This window comes from Coregonus clupeaformis, chromosome 5 (genome assembly GCF_020615455.1).
Source record: "Coregonus clupeaformis isolate EN_2021a chromosome 5, ASM2061545v1, whole genome shotgun sequence".
Lineage (NCBI taxonomy): Eukaryota > Metazoa > Chordata > Actinopteri > Salmoniformes > Salmonidae > Coregonus > Coregonus clupeaformis.
The window spans coordinates 18200466-18220324 of NC_059196.1; the positions used below are offsets into that span (position 1 = coordinate 18200466).

The window sequence follows — 19859 nt, forward strand, 5'->3', positions numbered from 1 at the left end:
GCAATATGGCCTTCATCATCATCATCAAGACTAGTATCATCATAAACGTCTCCGTCATCTTCATCATCATTATCATCATCATCATCATCGCCATGATCAAAACCATCTTCATAATAACAATCAATACATTCACCAACTGACAAATCATTACATCTCCCTCATTCTTATATATCCCAGGCCACATTGTAGAACTATCCCAGTACTATGCCGATTTAGGTTTATATTGCAGATCTACTTTAAACATCAATCATAAAAAAAATACATATGATGCAATACACTGCAGGGCAGCATCTAATACGGATGATAAAATGTGTGCATAGAACAAAGACAAACAAAAACCATATGTGTAAACATGTACATAACCATCAATGTTACATGTACCCTGATGAAAACAAGCATGCTTCTTGGGACTGAGGAGAGAGGGAGGAGGAGGAGAGGATAAGTGGAGTGAGAACAGGGATAGAAGAAGAGGGGGTTGGCGGTAAGATGGTTCGAGGAGGAGAGAGGGTTAAAGGAATAGGAGGAGAGGAATGGGGGAAGAAGTTAACAGGGTTAGCAGATGAAGAAGGGAAGGGTTAGAGGAAAGAAGAAAGGGGGAGTTTGAGGATGCAGCAGAGGGCTAGAGGAGAACTCAGGGAAGGAGGAGGAGGAGGAGGAGAGGGGTGGAGGAAGAGGGTTAGAGGGCTGGATGTTCTGCCTGGGTGCTCCTGCCTTGTCTTCAGGGGAAGCAGCTGAGGAGCAGGGAGGGGAGGGCCACAAGATGGGGGAGGAGGAGGGAGGAAGGGGAGGGGACACTACTACCGGACCAAATAGAGGGCGTTCAGAGAGAGAGAGAGAGAGAGAAAGAGAGAGAGAGGTGGGGAGAATGAAGAGCGATAAGGGGAACTTCATTGATGGTGATGAGCCAAGAAGAGAGGAAACGATCAAAGGTAGAAGTGGTGAGATGGTCATTAAGAGGCAGAGCAGAGAGAGAGAGAGCTGAGCACAACAGAGAGAGTGAGAGAGAGAGAGAGCTGAGCGCAACAGAGAGAGTGAGAGAGAGAGAGAGAGAGAGTGAACGCAAGAGAGAGACAAAGGAAGTGCAAGCGAGAGGCTGAGACAGAGAGAAAGAGAAAGAGAAACAGAGGCAGTCGCTGTAGGGTGGCTGAGAGGAAGTGAAGCATGCCCTAATAGGAAGCAGCGGATCTTAGCGGCACACACCAATCAAACACCAGCCTTCCTTGGAGCCCTCGCCCACTCTCACACACGCTGACGGGTAGGCAAGGCTGCCGTGGCACGACACAGGCGATGTCTGGCCCTCTCCTCAGCGCTGCACGCCACCCTGCCTGTCAACAGGGACGGACCACTTAGAGCAGGGCTAGGATACTATAGGCTACACATCTAGAAGTTAACACAAGGATAGAAAAACACCTAAACACACAGCATCTTACAATTAGTCACATTACTAAAAATATCGTCCATAATTGAACATGTTGTCCTAATATCTTGTATTCCTCTGATGTGACCCTAAAACCAACTCTAACCCATTGTAAACAAGACCGTCCTTACATAACCAGAGGAACAGGGGGAGACAATATAGGCCTACATTATCTCCAAAAAGAACACTGGACTCTCTCTGTCATAAGAACTCTGAGAGCTGTACAGTCCTTATGTAATTCTCAGCCTGCTCAGATCCTCTGCTTTTAAGGCTGGCCCCTCAGTTAGGGAACCGCTTTTGCTAGCTTGCTAAGTCTTTAGGGCCATAAGGAATACTATGGAAGACAGATCTGAGAGTGTTTTATGAGTGTTGATCGTGTATTATTGTTGTGTGTAACACTGGGGGGTAGTAATACACATGGCAATATTGATCAGTAACAACGGATACTGCATCAATGTCAGCGGTTTCTGATTTGACTTTGGTCTTGTTACCCTAAGTGACATTGATAATCCTTAGCCACTGGAGAGCTTCAATTGTCTTTGTGATAGGTGATTTGAAGGAGTCAGGCGCAGGAGGGTGAATCACAGAATAACAGGATTTACTTCGGAAAACAGAGTTACGCAGTAATGCATCAAAACAGTCCAGTGCGCAAAACAGGCACACCGGAACTAACAAGGCACACAGGGAAAATAAGCTCCAGCAGCGCGCCGACACCAGCCTCGGAGACGACCAGGAGGACGCGGAGCAGGGCGAGCCGGATGGCGACGGTGGAAATAATAATAATAATAATATGCCATTTAGCAGACGCTTTTATCCAAAGCGACTTACAGTCATGCGTGCATAAATTTTTGTGTAATCCCGCAACAGGGAGGGATCGAGGATACCCCTCACCGGGACCCAGCACCGCTCCCCCGGACCAGAGGTCAGGCTGACTGAGAACCCCAGACGTTCCATGAATGCCTTCCAGACCCTGGATGTGAACTGGGGACCCCGGTCAGACACTATGTCCTCTGGCACCCCGTAGTGCCGGAAGACGTGTGTAAACAGGGCCTCCGCAGTCTGCAGGGCCGTGGGGAGACCAGGCAAAGGAAGGAGGCGGCAGGCTTTGGAAAAGCGGTCCACAACAACCAGGATGGTGGTGTTACCTTGAGAGAGGGGAAGATCAGTAAGGAAGTCAATACATAAGTGGGACCATGGCTGTTGTGGAACTGGTAAGGGCTGTAACTTACCCGCTGGGAGGTGCCTAGGTGCCCTACTCTGGGCGCACACCGAGCAGGAGGAGACATACACCCTCACGTCCTTAGCCAAGGTGGGCCACCAGTACTTTCCGGTCAGGCAGCGCACTGTACGACCGATACCTGGGTGACCAGAGGAGGGGGACGTGTGTGCCCAATAGATCAGACGGTCACGGACAAGAGACGGCACGTACTGCAGCCCAGCTGGACACTGAAGTGGAGATGGCTCTGTGCCTAACGCCCGCTCTATGTCCGCGTCCATCGCCCATACTACCGGCTCCACAATACAGGAGGGTGTATGGGGGTGTGATCTATGGGCCTCTCCTCTGTGTCGTACAGCCGTGACAGTGCGTCTGCCTTCACGTTCTTCGTACCCGGGATGTATGACAGAGTAAAATCAAACCGGGTGAAGAATATGGTCCACCTGGCCTGGCGAGGGTTCAGCCTACTCGCTGCCCGGATGTACTCCAGGTTACGGTGGTCCGTCCAGACGAGGAATGGGTTTTTCTCACCCTTCGAGTCAGTGCCTCCACACAGTCAGGGCTCGGACAACAGCCAACAGCTACCGATCACCAACGTCGTAGTTCTGCTCCGCCGAGCTTCTTTGAGAAGAAGGCACAGGGGCGGAGCTTGCGTGGCGTGCCCGAGCGTTGAGATAGGACAGCGCCTATCTCTACCTCGGACGCATCCACCTCCACTACGAATGGTAGTGATGGATCGGGAAGGGCCAGTACCGGGGCTGAGGTGAACAGAACCTTCAGGTTACTGAAGGTCCTGTCAGCCTCAGCAGACCAGCGGAGCCGGGACGGCCCACCCTTCAACAGAGATGTGATGGGAGCTACGACCTTGCCAATGCCCCGGATAAACCTCCGATAGTAATGGGCAAAGCCAATAAAGCGCTGTACCTCCTTAACCGTGGTTGGAGTCGGCCAATTACGCATGGCTGAAATGCGGTCTCCCTCCATCTCCACACCTGAGGTGGTAATGCGGTATCCGAGGAAGGAGACGGACTGTTGGAAAAATAGAGACTTTTCTGCCTTGGCTTATAGGTCATGTTCCAACAGTAGACCACTACACCGCGACCAAGCATGTCCCGAAACACCTCGTTCACAAAGGACTGGAAGACGGATGGAGCATTCATCAAACCGTACGGCATCACCAGGTATTCGTAATGACCCGTGGTTGTGCTGAATGCTGTTTTCCACTCGTCCCCCTCTCGGACACGCACCAGGTTGTACACATTCCGGAGATCAAATTTTGTGAAGAAGCACGTCCCATGCATTGACTCAATCACAGATGGAATGAGGGGTACAGGATAACTATAACGTATTGTCCCCTTGTTCAGTGCTCAGTAATCAATGCAAGGGCGCAGATTTCCGTCTTTCTTCTTCACAAAAAAGAAACTTGAGGAGGCGGGCGAAGTGGAGGGACGTATGTACCCCTGGCGCAGGGACTCGGAGACATATGTCTCCATAGCCTCAGTTTCAGTCTGCGTCAGGGGATACACATGACTCCTGGGAGACACAGCGTCTACCCGGAGGTTTATAGCGCAATCCCCCTCCCGATGAGGTGGTAATTTGGTCGCCTGCGTTTTGGAAAATGCGTGCGCCAAGTCAAGGTATTCAGGGGGAATGCGCACGGTGGAGGTAGTGTCTGGACTTTCCACCGTGGTTGCACCAACAGAAACACCTAGACACCTACCCTGCGGCCATGAAAAGGTGGGGTTGTGTAGTGCTAACCAGGAAAGACCTAACACAACAGGGAAATCCGGAGACTCAATTATAAAACAAGTGACTTGCTCTCGATGAGTCTCGTGCGTAACCATAGTGACTGGTGCTGTAACTTCCCTAATGGTTGACTGTCAAGTGCTCTGATGGGGAGTGGAATCGATAGGGGAACCAATGTAATGCCTAGACTATGCGCAAATGACCTGTCCATAAAGTTCCCAGCTGCGCCTGAATCAAACAGCGCCTTACACTGGGGAACTACCGTGTAATCAGGAAAGTGGATGTGTAGGGTACAGTGCGCAGCAGAGGGCTCTGAATGAGTGTGGGTGTTTGATACCTGGGGTGACGCGAGAGTGCCCTGCCTGCCGCCTCCAGACCCAAAAGAATGCAGACGACAGCGTGCAGCAGAATGTCCTCCCGTGCCACAAGAGTGACACTGGCGCTGTCGTCCTCCGCTCTCCCGGATCGCCGCTCCACCCAGCTCCATCATCTCGTGATCCGGGGTGGGGGTGGGGGGTAGAACGGGCAGGCCCCTTCCAGGACGTCCTCTAGAAGCCAGCAGGTTGTCCAATCGGATGGCCATGTCCACCAGTTGATCGAAAGACAACGTGGTGTCCCGGCAGGCTAGCTCCCTTCGGACGTCCTCTCGTAGTGGTCGATGAGGGCCCGCTCGTTCCACCCGGACCTAGCCGCTAGAGTACGAAACTCCAGGGCGAAGTCCTGCGCGGTCCCTGTCCCCAGCCTCAGGTGGACCAGCCGCTCGCCCGCCTCTCTACCTTCGGGTGGGTGATCGAAGATGGCCCGAAAGAGGCGAGCGAAATCCCCGTAGCTGTCCAACGCGGCTCCTCCTTCACTCCAGACCACGTTGGCCCACTCCAGGGCTTTCCCCGAGTGGCAGGAGAGGAGGGCATACACCTTCTCCCGCTCCGATGGAGCCAGGCTGATGGTCGAGAAGTATAAATCCATTTGTAGGAGGAATCCCTGGCAGAGGGCAGCTCTCCCGTCAAAATCCTGTGGTTGAGATATATGAATCCCTCTGGGTGCTGGGGTGTGGGGTGGCTGGATCCGGTCGCTCAGCTGGTCCCAAAAGATTGGGTCCTCTCCTCTCCAGACGTTGGACGACCTGGATAACCCGATCCATCGCTTCTCCTAAGCTGGTTAGCATAGTCGAATGCTCCCGGACCCGCGCCACGACTCCAGGCATGTGCTCCTCTCCTGCTGACTCCATGTTCGGGTGTGTGATTCTGTGATGGGTGATTTGAAGGAGTCAAGCACAGGAGGGTAAATCACAGAATAACAGGATTTATTCAGGAAAACAGAGTTACGCAGTAATGCGTCAAAACAGTCCGGTGCGCAAAACAGGCGCACTGGAACAAACAAGGCACACGGGGAAAATAACCCGGCGATACAAAATACAAGGAGCTCCACCGAGCTTCACTATCCTCACAATAAACAATCACACACAAAGACAAGGGCGCAGAGGGAACACTTATACAGGCACTGATGAGGGGATATGAACCAGGTGTGTGTAATAAACAAGACAAAACAAATGGAATGATGAGATGAGGAGCAGCAGTGGCTAGAAGGCCGGTGACAACAAATGCCGAAACCTATCCGAACAAGGAGAGGAGGCAGCCTCGGAGGAAGTCGTGACAGTCTTCCATTGAAAATAAGCCTCAATCCATAAAGTTTACTCACGGAATTTAATATTGTGGATTTACAAGTTTACATAACAACCCACAAGAGAGATACAGTATTCACCAAAATCATACTGTAGATTAATAGGGTCCACAAACTCAGAGAATATATAAAACACACTACTCAAGCAGTCCTGCTATAGCATTCCATGATTGAACATAATGGGTGCAGTTACATTTTACATTCCAGGTCATCATTTTAAATGTATCTACTAAATCTGCATCTATGCATTAACAGTAGCATAGAATAATTTTCTCCACTCATAAATTATTAAACAAATCCATATTTTTTGTATAGTTGAACTGTCAGCTTCAATTTGATCTATTAACCAACATAATTCAAAGTGCTGCATTTGATAGACATTATTTGTTAGTGCACCTATCTCTAAGAATACTCATTTCCACCTTTAAATATTCCATTGATGAATATGCAATTAGAGTATTCATTACCATAATCTTTAATTAATATATTGTCTGTCTATTGGCTTTATTAGGTTATGGTAAAACTCTGTGATGATTTCATAAGAGTGTTTTCATTTCTCAAGAGGGATAGAAAATGGATTAAGCATATGCTCGGTTTCTACATTTTTCTTGAATGTGCAGTAAATTTCAATAACAGTATCTTTTTATCACACACACCAAAACGCACAAGTGTAACAAGGCAAGCTTAAAGTGGTTTTGGCCGAGAGCTGCTTCAGATAACATCATTAGAAAATCAATAGGAAGGTCAGTTACATCAGAAACAAAGGGGAGCATCGGAGGGCAGGGCTTCATTAAAACACGGATGTGATTTTTGATGTACTCCCTCTGAGCCAATTTGTTTTGCTTTATGTGCTCTTGTCTTTCCCGGTTCAATACTAGCCCCATTATGGAAAATCAAAATAGATGTCCTTTGTTTTCCTCTCTAATAGAAAGATAATGATCCTAACCCCAGTCTATTTCCAGTCTATTCAAGTCCTGCTCTGTGACTGGAGGACCCACATCTCAAAGTAGAGGAGGAGGAGCTGGCTACTAGGCTACTCTCTAGTCCAATCCCTGGTGTTTTAATGACATCAACCTACCACTCTCATTAGGAATTGCTATGAAAAATGTGTAAAGCTAATTACATTTCAACCAAGACCCTTCAACATGACAGAGTACACCCTTGGCAGCAGATATGGAGGAGAGGATGCCAGAGAGAGATGGGAGGATGGGGTGAAGGAGGGAAGGAGGGAAGGAGGGAAGGAGGGAAGGACATTATGGTTGTGTCAGAGTGGATTCATGAGTAGTCGAGGAGGGAGGGGAGACAGTAAGATGGAGAGAGAGAAGAGAGAGATAAAATAAGAAGAGAGAAGAAGAGAAAACAGAGAAAATAGATAGAGAGTGGAGAACGGCAGTGAGCACCTGAGGTCTGGGTTGACTTTCACAACTATGGATAAGAGAGTGAGTGAAGGGTAATCTGTGTCTGTCAATCTGTCCCCTCACCACCATGGCCCCTCAGAAAGGCCAGCCAGTCTGCAGCCAGTGGCATTAACTATCTTCCTGTCTTCCTGTTAGTGTGTCTGCATCCCAAATGGCACCCTATTGGCTTTATAGTGTACTACGCTACATGGGAACAGGGTGCCATTTGGGATGCATCCTGTGACTGCATTGACAGTAATATCTGGGTGGATGACAGTAGCAGGATGTCAAGATGGCCTAATGAGGCTGTGGCTAATAGCCTGGCCTTTCCGCTACCTTACTGTAATTAGACGGTCATTAATCAGCTTATCACCTGAGAGAGCACAGGGACACCCAATAACAAGGGACGGGTGAATGAGAGTTCAGACTGGAGGGTGTGAGAGAGTGTGAGAGAAAGCAAGTGAATAAGAGAGAGAAAGCAAGTGAATAAGAGAGAGAAAGCAAGTGAATAAGAGAGAGAAATGTAAATAATGCCTTTGTGTAAATTAAGCAATTAAAAGCTGTTTTTTTGTTTTAGCAAAGTCAAATAAACTGAACTGAAAGCATGAAACCACACCAACCAAACCACCTCAAACCACTTAGACTCTGAACCCTTTAGGATCAACTGGAACAAAGCTTTATCAGTGTCAGAAGTCATTGAGTGGCGCAGTGGTCTCTGCATCGCAGTGCTAGCTTTGCCACTAGAGATCCTGGTTTGAATCCAGGCTCTGTCGTAGCCGGCCGCAACCGGTAGACCCATGGGGCAGCGCACAATTGGCCCAGCGTCTTCCAGGTTAGGGGAGGGAATGGCCGGCAGTGATGTACAGTGAGGGAAAAAAGTATTTGATGCCCTGCTGATTTTGTACGTTTGCCCACTGACAAAGAAATGATCAGTCTATAATTTTAATGGTAGGTTTATTTGAACAGTGAGAGACAGAATAACAAAAAAAAAGTCCAGAAAAACGCATGTTAAAAATGTTATAAATTGATTTGTATTTTAATGAGGGAAATAAGTATTTGACCCCCTCTCAATCAGAAAGATTTCTGGCTCCCAGGTGTCTTTTATACAGGTAACGAGCTGAGATTAGGAGCACACTCTTAAAGGGAGTGCTCCTAATCTCAGTTTGTTACCTGTATAAAAGACACCTGTCCACAGAAGCAATCAATCAATCAGATTCAAAACTCTCCATCATGGCCAAGACCAAAGAGCTCTCCAAGGATGTCAGGGACAAGATTGTAGACCTACACAAGGCTGGAATGGGCTACAAGACCATCGCCAAGCAGCTTGGTGAGAAGGTGACAACAGTTGGCGCGATTATTCGCAAATGGAAGAAACACAAAAGCACTGTCAATCTCCCTCAGCCTGGGGCTCCATGCAAGATCTCACCTCGTGGAGTTGCAATGATCATGAGAACGGTGAGGAATCAGCCCAGAACTACACGGGAGGATCTTGTCAATGATCTCAAGGCAGCTGGGACCATAGTCACCAAGAAAACAATTGGTAACACATTACGCCGTGAAGGACTGAAATCCTGCAGCGCCCGCAAGGTCCCCCTGCTCAAGAAAGCACATATACAGGCCCGTCTGAAGTTTGCCAATGAACATCTGAATGATTCAGAGGAGAACTGGGTGAAAGTGTTGTGGTCAGATGAGACCAAAATCGAGCTCTTTGGCATCAACTCAACTCGCCGTGAGGAGGAATGCTGCCTATGACCCCAAGAACACCATCCCCACCGTCAAACATGGAGGTGGAAACATTATGCTTTGGGGGTGTTTCACCGCATCAAAGGGACGATGGACGGGGCCATGTACCGTCAAATCTTGGGTGAGAACCTCCTTCCCTCTGCCAGGGCATTGAAAATGGGTTGTGAATGGGTATTCCAGCATGACAATGACCCAAAACACACTGCCAAGGCAACAAAGGAGTCGCTCAAGAAGAAGCACATTAAGGTTCTGGAGTGGCCTAGCCAGTCTCCAGACCTTAATCCCATAGAGAATCTGTGGAGGGAGCTGAAGGTTTGAGTTGCCAAACGTCAGCCTCGAAACATTAATGACTTGGAGAAGATCTGCAAAGATGAGTGGGACAAAATCCCTCCTGAGATGTGTGCAAACCTGGTGGCCAACTACAAGAAACGTCTGACCTCTGTGATTGCCAACAAGGGTTTTGCCACCAAGTAGTAAGTAATGTTTTGCAGAGGGGTCAAATACTTATTTCCCTCATTAAAATGCAAAATCAATTTATAACATTTTTGACATGCGTTTTTCTGGATTTTTTTGTTGTTATTCTGTCTCTCACTGTTCAAATAAACCTACCATTAAAATTATAGACTGATCATGTCTTTGTCAGTGGGCAAACGTACAAAATCAGCAGGGGATCAAATACTTTTTTCGCTCACTGTAGCTCAGTTGGTAGAGCATGGCGTTTGCAATGCCAGTATGAAAAAATTAAATAATGTATGCACTCACTAACTGTAAATCGCTCTGGATAAGAGCGTCTGCTAAATGACGTAAATGTAATTGAACCTTTTACACACACAATGGGCATGACGGAGGCTTAACTGTGCAGACCCATAAACTGTAGCATCACATAATAACCTATATCCATATCATAGCACCAAGTAGCCTTTTATCTTCAATGCATTATTCATCCAGCGCTGTGCTATGCAACGCTACTTTTAAATAGAGTTCCCTAGGGGAATCCCTGACATCTCGTCCCTCTTAGAGACGGCCTGGATGATCAGAGGAGTTATGGGCTTGAGAAACTTTTATCTAAAGAGTTAGTGTCGCTGCTGTGCTGCCCCTGTGGCGTTGCAACTCTAACCTTGCTCTCATTACAGTTACTGAAGTGGTGTGTGTGCCTGTGGATCTGCAAAGCTGGATGGCGTGCAGTTTCATTCCCTTTCACAAATTCAACTGTGAAGTGTTCTTATGGAGACCTTTCAATTATAATGGGATTCTACAGAATTTTGCTATTTTCGTCAACACAGCTAGGCCATTTTGAGTGGCAGACAGTTGTGGAGATTATGAAGTAATTTCATTGAGTTAAACGGTAGATTGGCTCAGCATCGTGCAGTCATTAGCAGGCCTCACTGTGGTAATTAGAGCTGTCAGCTCTAATCGCGATAGTAGCGTGGTTCAGCAAGATGCCGAGGTAATAGAGGACTGGGGGAGTGAGCGCTCCATATGAGATACCCCCACATCTTATTTGTACGGAATTTACACACTTAATTGCACAAGACAATGTTAGGACTAGGTTTGTGTGCGTGTGTGCATGCACACAAAAATGGGCAATAGACACACGTTGAAAATACAGTCCAAACCAATTAAATAAAAAAAACCATTAACAGTTGTCACAGGATCAAAATCTGAAGAGCTTCTCCTGGTATCCTTGCCAACACGTTGCAGTGACTGTCCCCACGCATCAACATCATAAATAGCATCTAACACACTGAGAAACAACCAGACTTATTGTTTGTGTTAGTGTGTGCACTGTATCATGTACAGTGTGCATCCTATCCCCCCTACAGTTGAAGTCGGAAATTTACATACACTTAGGTTGGAGTCATTAAAACTCGTTTTTCAACCATTTCACACATTTCTTGTTAACAAACTATAGTTTTGGAAAGTCGGTTAGGATATCTACTTTGTGCATGACACAAGTCATTTTTCCAACAATTGTTTTCAGACAGATTATTTCACTTAGAATTCACTGTATCACAATTCCAGTGGTTCAGAAGTTTACGTACACTAAGTTGACTGCCTTTAAACAGCTTGGAAAATTCAAGGCCTACCTTCAAACTCAGTGCCTCCTTGCTTGACATCATAAGGAAAATCAAAAGAAATCAGCCAAGACCTCAGAAAACAAATTGTAGACCTCCACAAGTCTGGTTCGTCCTTGGGAGCAATTTCCAAACGCCTGAAGGTACCACGTTCATCTGTACAAACAATAGTACGCAAGTATAAACACCATGGGACCACGCAGGAAGGAGACGCGTTCTGTCTCCTAGAGATTAACGTACTTTGGTGCGAAAAGTCCAAATCAATCCCAGAACAACAGCAAAGGACCTTGTGAATATGCTGGAGGAAACAGGTACAAAAGTATCTGTATCCACAGTAAAACGAGTCCTATATCGACATAACCTGAAAGGCCGCTCAGCAAGGAAGAAGCCACTGCTCCAAAACCACCATAAAAAAGCCAGCCTACGGTTTGCTACTGCACATGGGGACAAATATCGTACTTTTTGGAGAAATGTCCTCTGGTCTGATGAAACCAAAATAGAACTGTTTGGCCATAATGACCATCCTTATGTTTGGAGGAAAAAGGGGGTGGCTTGCAAGCCGAAGAACACCATCACAACCGTCAAGCACAGGGGTGGCAGCATCATGCTGTGGGGGTGCTTTGCTGCAGGAGGGACTGGTGCACTTCACAAAATAGATGGCATCATGAGGAAGGAAAAGTATGTGGATATATTGAATCTCAAGACATCATTCAGGAAGTTAAAGCTTGGTCGCAAATGGGTCTTCCAAATGGACAATGACCCCAAGCATACTTCCAAAGTTGTTGCAAAATGGCTTAAGGACAACAAAGTCAAGGTATTGGAGTGGCCATCACAAAGCCCTGATCTCAATCCTTTAGAAAATGTGTGGGGCAGAACTGAAAAAGCGTGTGCGAGCAAGGAGGCCTACAAACCTGACTCACTTACACCAGCTCTGTCAGGAGGAATGGGCCAAAATTCACCCAACTTATTGTGGGAAGCTTGTGGAAGGCTACCCGAAATGTTTGACCCAAGTTAAACAATTTAAAGGCAATGCTACCAAATACTAATCGAGTGTATGTAAACTTCTGACCCACTGGGAATGTGATGAAAGAAATAAAAGCTGAAATAAATAATTCTCTCTACTCTTATTCTGACATTTCACATTCTTAAAATAAAGTGGTGATCCTAACTGACATAAGACAGGGAATTTTTACTAGGATTAAATGTCAGGAATTGTGAAAAACTGAGTTTAAATGTATTTGGCTAAGGTGTATGTAAACTTCCGACTTCAACTGTACGTGGCCAGTCGGTACTCTCTGTACTCCAATGGAAGGAGGTAACTGGATGCACATGACTGAACTACTACTGCTGCGCGCATGCTATTAATCTTTCAAGCAGTGATTTAGATTTACAGCCTCCCTGTGACCTTATGGGAGATTTAAAACAACACACCTCACAGGCAGTCGTTTAGAAGACATTTACTTCCTTCCCAAGCAGGCAGGGGCACAATCCACCACTCACATCCACTCTGTTCCCCTTTCCTTGGGCTGGAGAGAGAGGCACAACAGGCCAGAGCCTTTTCCAGCCTTTTGAGACCTTTGAGTAGGCATTCAGAGAATGGGACTCTCATGTTTCCAATAATGATTTCTGTGACATTTGTGCTACAAACTGTTACATAAAACATTGTATGACACAATTGCTTGTTGGACATAAGGTGCAGAATTTTCTTGGACATTTAAGAAATAATAACTATGCACTTGAGTACGTGTGAGTAAATAACACATTAACAACTGTCATCTTTGCAATCCCACAGTCCAAATGTAAAAAAGGAAAGTATAAAAAACATACAAATGCATACATAAACAAAAACACATAATAAACACTAAATAAAATACATTAAAGACATGCTCCGGTACTTTGTCGACTAGTAAGTATTTTTTAAACCTCCCCCTTTGGGCTGGATGTGTCCATGTGTAGTTCATACATGCATAATCTATGAGCAGAATTACTGTCTAACCTCAATTAGCCAGGAAATCCATTTTCCCTACATTCTCCCCACGTGGGTCAGCCATTTAGCAATTTGAGTTCTAGCCAATGAGCTTCAGCCCCTCGTATTTGAGTGACAGCTAGCAAGAGGCCTGCCCAGCGCTATCCAATGAGGTTGCAGGGCGGGTCCAACGGCTCAGTGGACACAGCAGAGAGTGTTAGAGAGAGAGAGAGAGAGAGAGAGAGAGAGAGAGAGAGAGAGAGAGAGAGAGAGAGAGAGAGAGAGAGAGACAGAGCAATTACGTGGTGCACATATCTGCAAAAATGTGACGTAGTATGAAATTTTCGGGGACCACTTTTGGCTCGTGACCACTACTTTCAGCGCTACTGGCTAAAAAGTATACAAGAGTACCGGAGAATGTCTTTAACAATAGAGCTGGCTGAATTTCATATAGACCTTGCCAACATAGATTTTGTTGTGCACTACAGGTGTAGGATATTAATTTTACCAGTTTCTCACAGCAGGAAAATAATCCTGCAGCAAGAGTAAATGTGAATTATTGTGTGTATTATAAATAATGGACATTTTTGTAGGGGTTGATAAAAAAAATTGTTAGGGCAAATCAAGTCTGACATTTTTAAGTGGAAATTACAAACTTTAGAATACTTTTTAAACCTTGAATATACTACAAGGTTTGCATTTCCTGCTGTGCAGCAAATTTCCTGCAACAACAGGGTGATCAAATTAAGAGCCTAGACCTGTATATAGCTACAATAAAGATGAAAGTACCTAAGCTACAGAAAATAACTTGTTTCAAAAGCTTACAGTATCAATATCGGTTCTCTATTGCAATGTATAAAGATGCAATGCTGACTGAGTATAGGACACACTACATACACCCCAGACAAACTGTGTGAAGACTGAAGAGTGTCCACACCAGGGGGGGTTAAAGGTGTACCCTATGAGGTCAGGACTACTGCTGGTTTTCTGTTCTAGCTGATAATTAATTGCACACACCTAGTGTCCAAGTGCTAAATCAATCCCATATTTGAGGGGAAGAATGAAAAAAAGCAGTGAAACTGGCTTCAAGGTCCAGATTTGAATTTGAGGGTTCTACGCCGTCTCTCTATAGTCTGTAGACATGTCCAGATATTCACAGAGACTAGGCTACTCCCCGGAGTCTATACTCTCTATACCACCTCCTCCTGGGCCATCTGCTACAGTAGTTCCATTAGAAATCCATTCACACATTATCCTCCATGATGGGCTTTAGATCACATGCAACTGACACTGCCTTGTCTCTCAATGAATTTGATGCTTTTCTAACAGTTATCTCGGTAACACTTTACTTTATACATTACACATTCATGAAACCAGTCATAACACCATTCATGAAGGGGTCATGGTTTCATAAAAGTGTTATAAATGCCTTATGTATACCCACCATAGTGAAGTGTTACTGTTATCCCTCCACCTCCCATCTCTCTCTCTCTCTCTCTCTCTCTAATCAATATTGGGACTGGAGTAAATCACCAGCGAGGCTGATCTTATTTGCTAGTTGCCAGTGACAGCAGGTGAGAGCCGTCTGTTGGTCCGGCGCTGCCCCAGTGGACCCTGGAAGAAGAGAGGAGGAGAGACGAAGGGGATGTTTGTTTTTCTTCCTTGTATCGAGCCGTCTGCTCATCTGTCAGACGTGTTTTTCTCCTATGCTGGCAACGGATGTGGAAATGGGGATGATAGGAGATAGGGAGAAGACATTGGGAGAATGGGACTGTGGAATAAATGGATTGGAATGAGACAGGGGAGATGTTGCCTCCCTTTTACATTCTTACTTAGGCTATTTTTCAGTTACTACAAGTCTCAATTCTTCATGTTGCCTGTATCCCCCAGTCATACTTTCTAAAATAATCCACTCAACACATCACCTGCAGTCCTGCACCACCAAATGATTAACCTACCCACCAATTTCCAGGTCCTAAAATGAATCTAGAGGGACTGACCTGCTCTCAGACTGTTAATAATAGCTTACCTTACTGTCATTCTCCAAGTTATTCTGGCTGTGGTCTAGGTAGGAGACATTGAGAGGAAAGGGGAGCGAAGAAACTGATTCACACAATGTCTAGTGCTATTGCCAAAGAGAATGATTAAACAACAACAATAACTGTGTTAATGGAGTATCAGGCCTCATTTATTATGGAAAGGCCTAAACAACGACATATCTTGGCGTCAAATTACAGTAGCTTCTTGAACGCAAAGGTTGTACAACATATAATTAGGTGAAATCACCTGTTGTACTTCATGATTTTGTTCAGGTAGTTTGTTTTTTTGTAATACTTTCTTCGAGCGCCCCCCTGCGTTTTGAGAGAGATCTGCAAGGAAAATAGAATGCGAAAGGGCTAAGCTTGTCCCAAACCACTTCTCGTAGTACGTTAACAACATGGCTGCTCCCTTGATGGTAAGTTTATCCTTCGCTTTTCACGTCGCTGACGCTAATAAATCTAATCTAATTCAAAGCAGTATTTTGCATTAGTGTAGCCTATGTTGTCAAGTGAAATGTAATGTCTGGGTTCAGTGTCAAGAATATACACGCTATAGCAACAGGTGGAGCGATCACATCACGGTGAGTGTATCTCGATAGTGACGTCTCAGAGCAATGTTTTTTGGACTAATATTTTTGTGACAGGAAGGATATTCTCTAACACATACATTATTAAATAAATACAATATTTTAAGTACAATGAGCATACATATTTTAGCAGAATTACAAATAGCAGGTTTAAAGCAAGGCCGGCTGCCTTGGACAAACAGCATGCACACCATCGAACGCTCTGACATGGCACATAGCTATGACCCGAGGTAAATTGTCTTTTTTTTTTTATTATTTAGCAGTCCAGAGCGACTTACAGGAGCAATTAGGGTTAAGTGCCTTGCTTAAGGGCACATCGACAGATTTTTCACATAGTCGGCTCGGGGATAAGAACCAGCGACCTTTCGGTTACTGGCACAATTATTTTTTGGAGTGCAAAAGTCTACACATACATGGGGCCCTCCAGGAACAGAAGTGATGAACTGGTCTATGAAGTCAAAATCAAAATAATGCAACATCATACATGGATGAGAGTGGAGGTGCAAACTAAAGCACTCATCTCACCACTCTTGGGTTTATAGTTACAGCATATTAGCATGGCTTGTAGATTTCCTCTCCTTTGCATTGTGCATGTGTTGCTCTCCTTTCTCACTGTCCATGTTCTCTGTATCTGTCTGTGTCAGTTGATGCGGCGAAGCTGTAGGCAGGTGACCCTCTTGGTCGCCACGTCGCGTTACAGAAGCTCTATCCCTGTGGCTCTGCCTTCACTACAAGCCAGGCTCCTCCTCTTCCTGAGCCAGCATTTCCATGACATAGAGACTCTCCTCAACTGGAGCTCCTGGTTCAAAAACCGAGGTCTACGACAGAAGAATTTGTATGTGTAACAGGAAAACACACAGATTATTCTAGCTACATGCATTTCTATCAGCACGCCACGGTCTAAGATTGTGTATGTAATCATCCGGTCCCAAATCGTTCCCTATCTCTCCTCCCCGGCCCTTACCCTTCAATGTACTGTAAGGCGTTGGTAAGCAAAATGGTGGACGCTCCAACGCTGATTATGCTATCCAGACCCTTTAGATCTGCATGCAATGAAGGGTTAGGGCTAAGGCGAATGATGTGTAGGGAGCGAATTGGAACCGGCTGTCCCAACTCCATAAACATTGCTCTCAGCCCAACCCCTGTCTCTTTCCCCTCACAGTTTCTATGGTTACACCCAGCAGAACTATGGGGACAACGTTGCAGCTGCTTATTACATCCTCAGCCTGAAGGGAGGATTCAGGTAACTGTTACGCCATTTTGGGCTGCCCATAACTGCCTGCTTATGCATGCCCCCTTTTTGACCTGTTGATTAATATTGATGTGCTTTCAGTGTTTTTTTGTCATGCATTTGGATGTTGTTTTTTTTGTATTTGCTGATCACTTGTTGTTAGTGATGACTAGTCTGTTGACCCTCCAGGTTTGCAGGGCAGTCAGAGTGGTTCCGATCAGACAGAAGAGGGAAGTTCAACTGGGACTTCATGAACCACCGGGACACCTCCATAGAGGAAGTGGATGTCAGCAACACACTCATTAACTACACAGGCCTGGAAAACCTGGGTACATACCACTTTATTCATGTCTGGGGGGTGGGGATTTGTATTTATTTCACAATGCAGGATCAATAAGCAAGTTACCCTTCCTAAATATTCATGAAAAACTTTTGGTTCATATGAATTTTTATGTATGTACTATTTGCCAGTGGTTTTCAACCTGTTTTGCCGCAGGTTATTATTAATTACTTTTTTTCAACAATAAATAACAGTCGGGAGTGTGGCCCTCTGTAGCTCAATTGGTAGAGCATGGCGCTTGTAACGCCAGGGTAGTGGGTTCGATCCCTGGGACCACCCATATGTAAAAATGTATGAACGCATGACTGTAAGTCGCTTTGGATAAAAGCTTCTGCTAAATGGCATATTATATTATATTATATTAATGGTATTATACTCAATTTTACATTACTTTTCACAATGCAAATTGTTTCAAAAAATAATAATAGGCCTTTAATCTGTTAATCTGTTACTGGCATAGAGTACATACATAAAAATACATATGAACCAAAATGCTAAATTATCCATGTCTAGTATTCTCTCTGGTGTGCAATCTGGTTTCCGCTCAGGTTATGGATGTGTCACTGCAACCTTAAAGGTCCTAAAAGATGTCATTTCATCATTTCATCTCTTCATTCAAAGACTCAATCATGAACACTCTTACTGACAGTTGTGGCTGCTTCGTGTGATGTATTGTTGTCTCTACCTTCTTGCCCTTTGTGCTGTCGTCTGTGCCCAATAATGTTTGTACAATGTCTTGTGCTGCTACCATGTTGTGCTGCTGCCATGTTGTGTTGCTACCATGTTGTTTTCATGTTGGGTTGCTACCTTGCTGTGTTGTCGTGTTTGCTGCCATGCTATGTTGTTGTCTTAGGTCTCTCTTTACGTAGTCTTGTGTTGTCTCTCTTGTGATGTGTGTTTGGTCCTATATTTATATGAATTGTTTTTATCCCAGCCCACGTCCCCGCAGGAGGCCTTTTGCCTTTTGGTAGGCCGTCATTGTATATAAGAATTTGTTCTTAACTGACTTGCCTAGTTAAATAAAGGTTAAATAAAATAAAAATACAATAAATTACTCTAAATTTGGCCGCCGGGATTTTATGTCAAAAAGTTCTGCGACTGTGGATGGTGGTCTTCGAGCTTTCGGCAGTGATTTGGTGGTCCCCGGAACGGAAAAGGTGGTGAACCACTGCTCTATGCTGTAAAATGTAACTCCTTTTTCTCTCTCTCTCAGTGGAACAGCGTGGGCTGCGTACTCTCTCTGTGAGTGGCTGCGCTGAGGTGGATGACTGGTTCCTGTCCCGCCTCCATATCTTCCAGGACACCCTGGAGGAGCTGGACATTTCCAACTGTCCCCAAATCTCTGTGGGGGGCCTGGCTGCACTGCAGAAGCTGAGGTACACTCACCCACACTGATGGGAATGACCAAGACAGAGGCTTTTAAGCAATTAGTATTTTCTCGGTTCCTCACGTCCTATCTCCTTGCTTCGTCCTTCAAATGTATTGGAGGGAAAAAATGCTATGTCCCTCCCATGTGTTTTGAGAAGGTGAGGAGAGAGGACACAAGGAATCGAGGGAAGATTCATTGAGAAAGAGACAGAATCACTCAAATGTCCATGCATCTCCTCATGGCACTTGCCTTAGATATTTTTGCATATGTAAATATAGGAGTCAATGGACTTTGTAACTTCACTAATAGATACAAACATTCCTTCTCTTCCTCTTGTGTATCAGGGGTCTGCGACGGCTGGACGTGTCCTCCCTCCCCAGGCTCCAGAACCCTGGGCTGGTCGCCATCCTGCTGGAGGAGATGCTTCCTCACTGCCGTGTTACCGCTGTCGGGTACGACCACAGCCTGACCTACAGCCCCACACAGACAGACGCCCAGACACGGATAGACGCCCAGACACAGATAAAGGCCCAGGCTGAGGCTGGACCTCAAAGACTGACTAGAGAAGTGGAGAGACACAATCAAAGTCGGGCATGGTGACAAACGCACATACAAGCAGTCCACTCTTATTCGCCCTCGTTCTGTCTCTTTAACCAACACTCACACAGAAAAACGGGCAGGGAGGGATGCCCATTTAGTTTGTGATGTAGAGCCTCACTGATGATTTATAACTTTTTATCAGAGAAGTGTTTTACTTACTTGTAGAGCATCATTGTCCTCCTTAAGCTATCAAAATTATCTGTCCAAAAATATTTGCTTCAGAAAATGTATATCAGATGATGGTACGGATTATTATTATGCATTGTATTGGTGATGCAATAAAATATTTATTTGTAAAGGATGCCTCGTGTTGTACATCTGGATCAATACAGACATTTATGAAGCAGACACAGAACCAAATGGACAGATGTTATGGTTAGCATTTTAAAACTGGTGTGAATCTTATAATCTGTAAGTGAGGGCTGTAAATCCCATAATTCTTTGTGAGACTGA

At 45.4% G+C, this 19859-nt stretch overlaps 1 protein-coding gene across 1 annotated transcript; it reads left to right on the forward strand.

Moving 5' to 3' along the window:
• The first annotated feature begins 15629 nt into the window (after window positions 1–15629).
• Window positions 15630–19707, forward strand: dmac2 (distal membrane arm assembly component 2). The gene is made up of 6 exons (XM_041877053.2): window positions 15630–15695; window positions 16511–16701; window positions 17029–17109; window positions 17287–17426; window positions 18651–18813; window positions 19151–19707. Exons 1-6 carry the CDS (start codon window positions 15678–15680, stop codon window positions 19404–19406), a joined length of 849 nt encoding a protein of 282 aa, XP_041732987.1. The 5' UTR covers window positions 15630–15677; the 3' UTR covers window positions 19407–19707.
• Window positions 19708–19859: the final 152 nt, after the last annotated feature.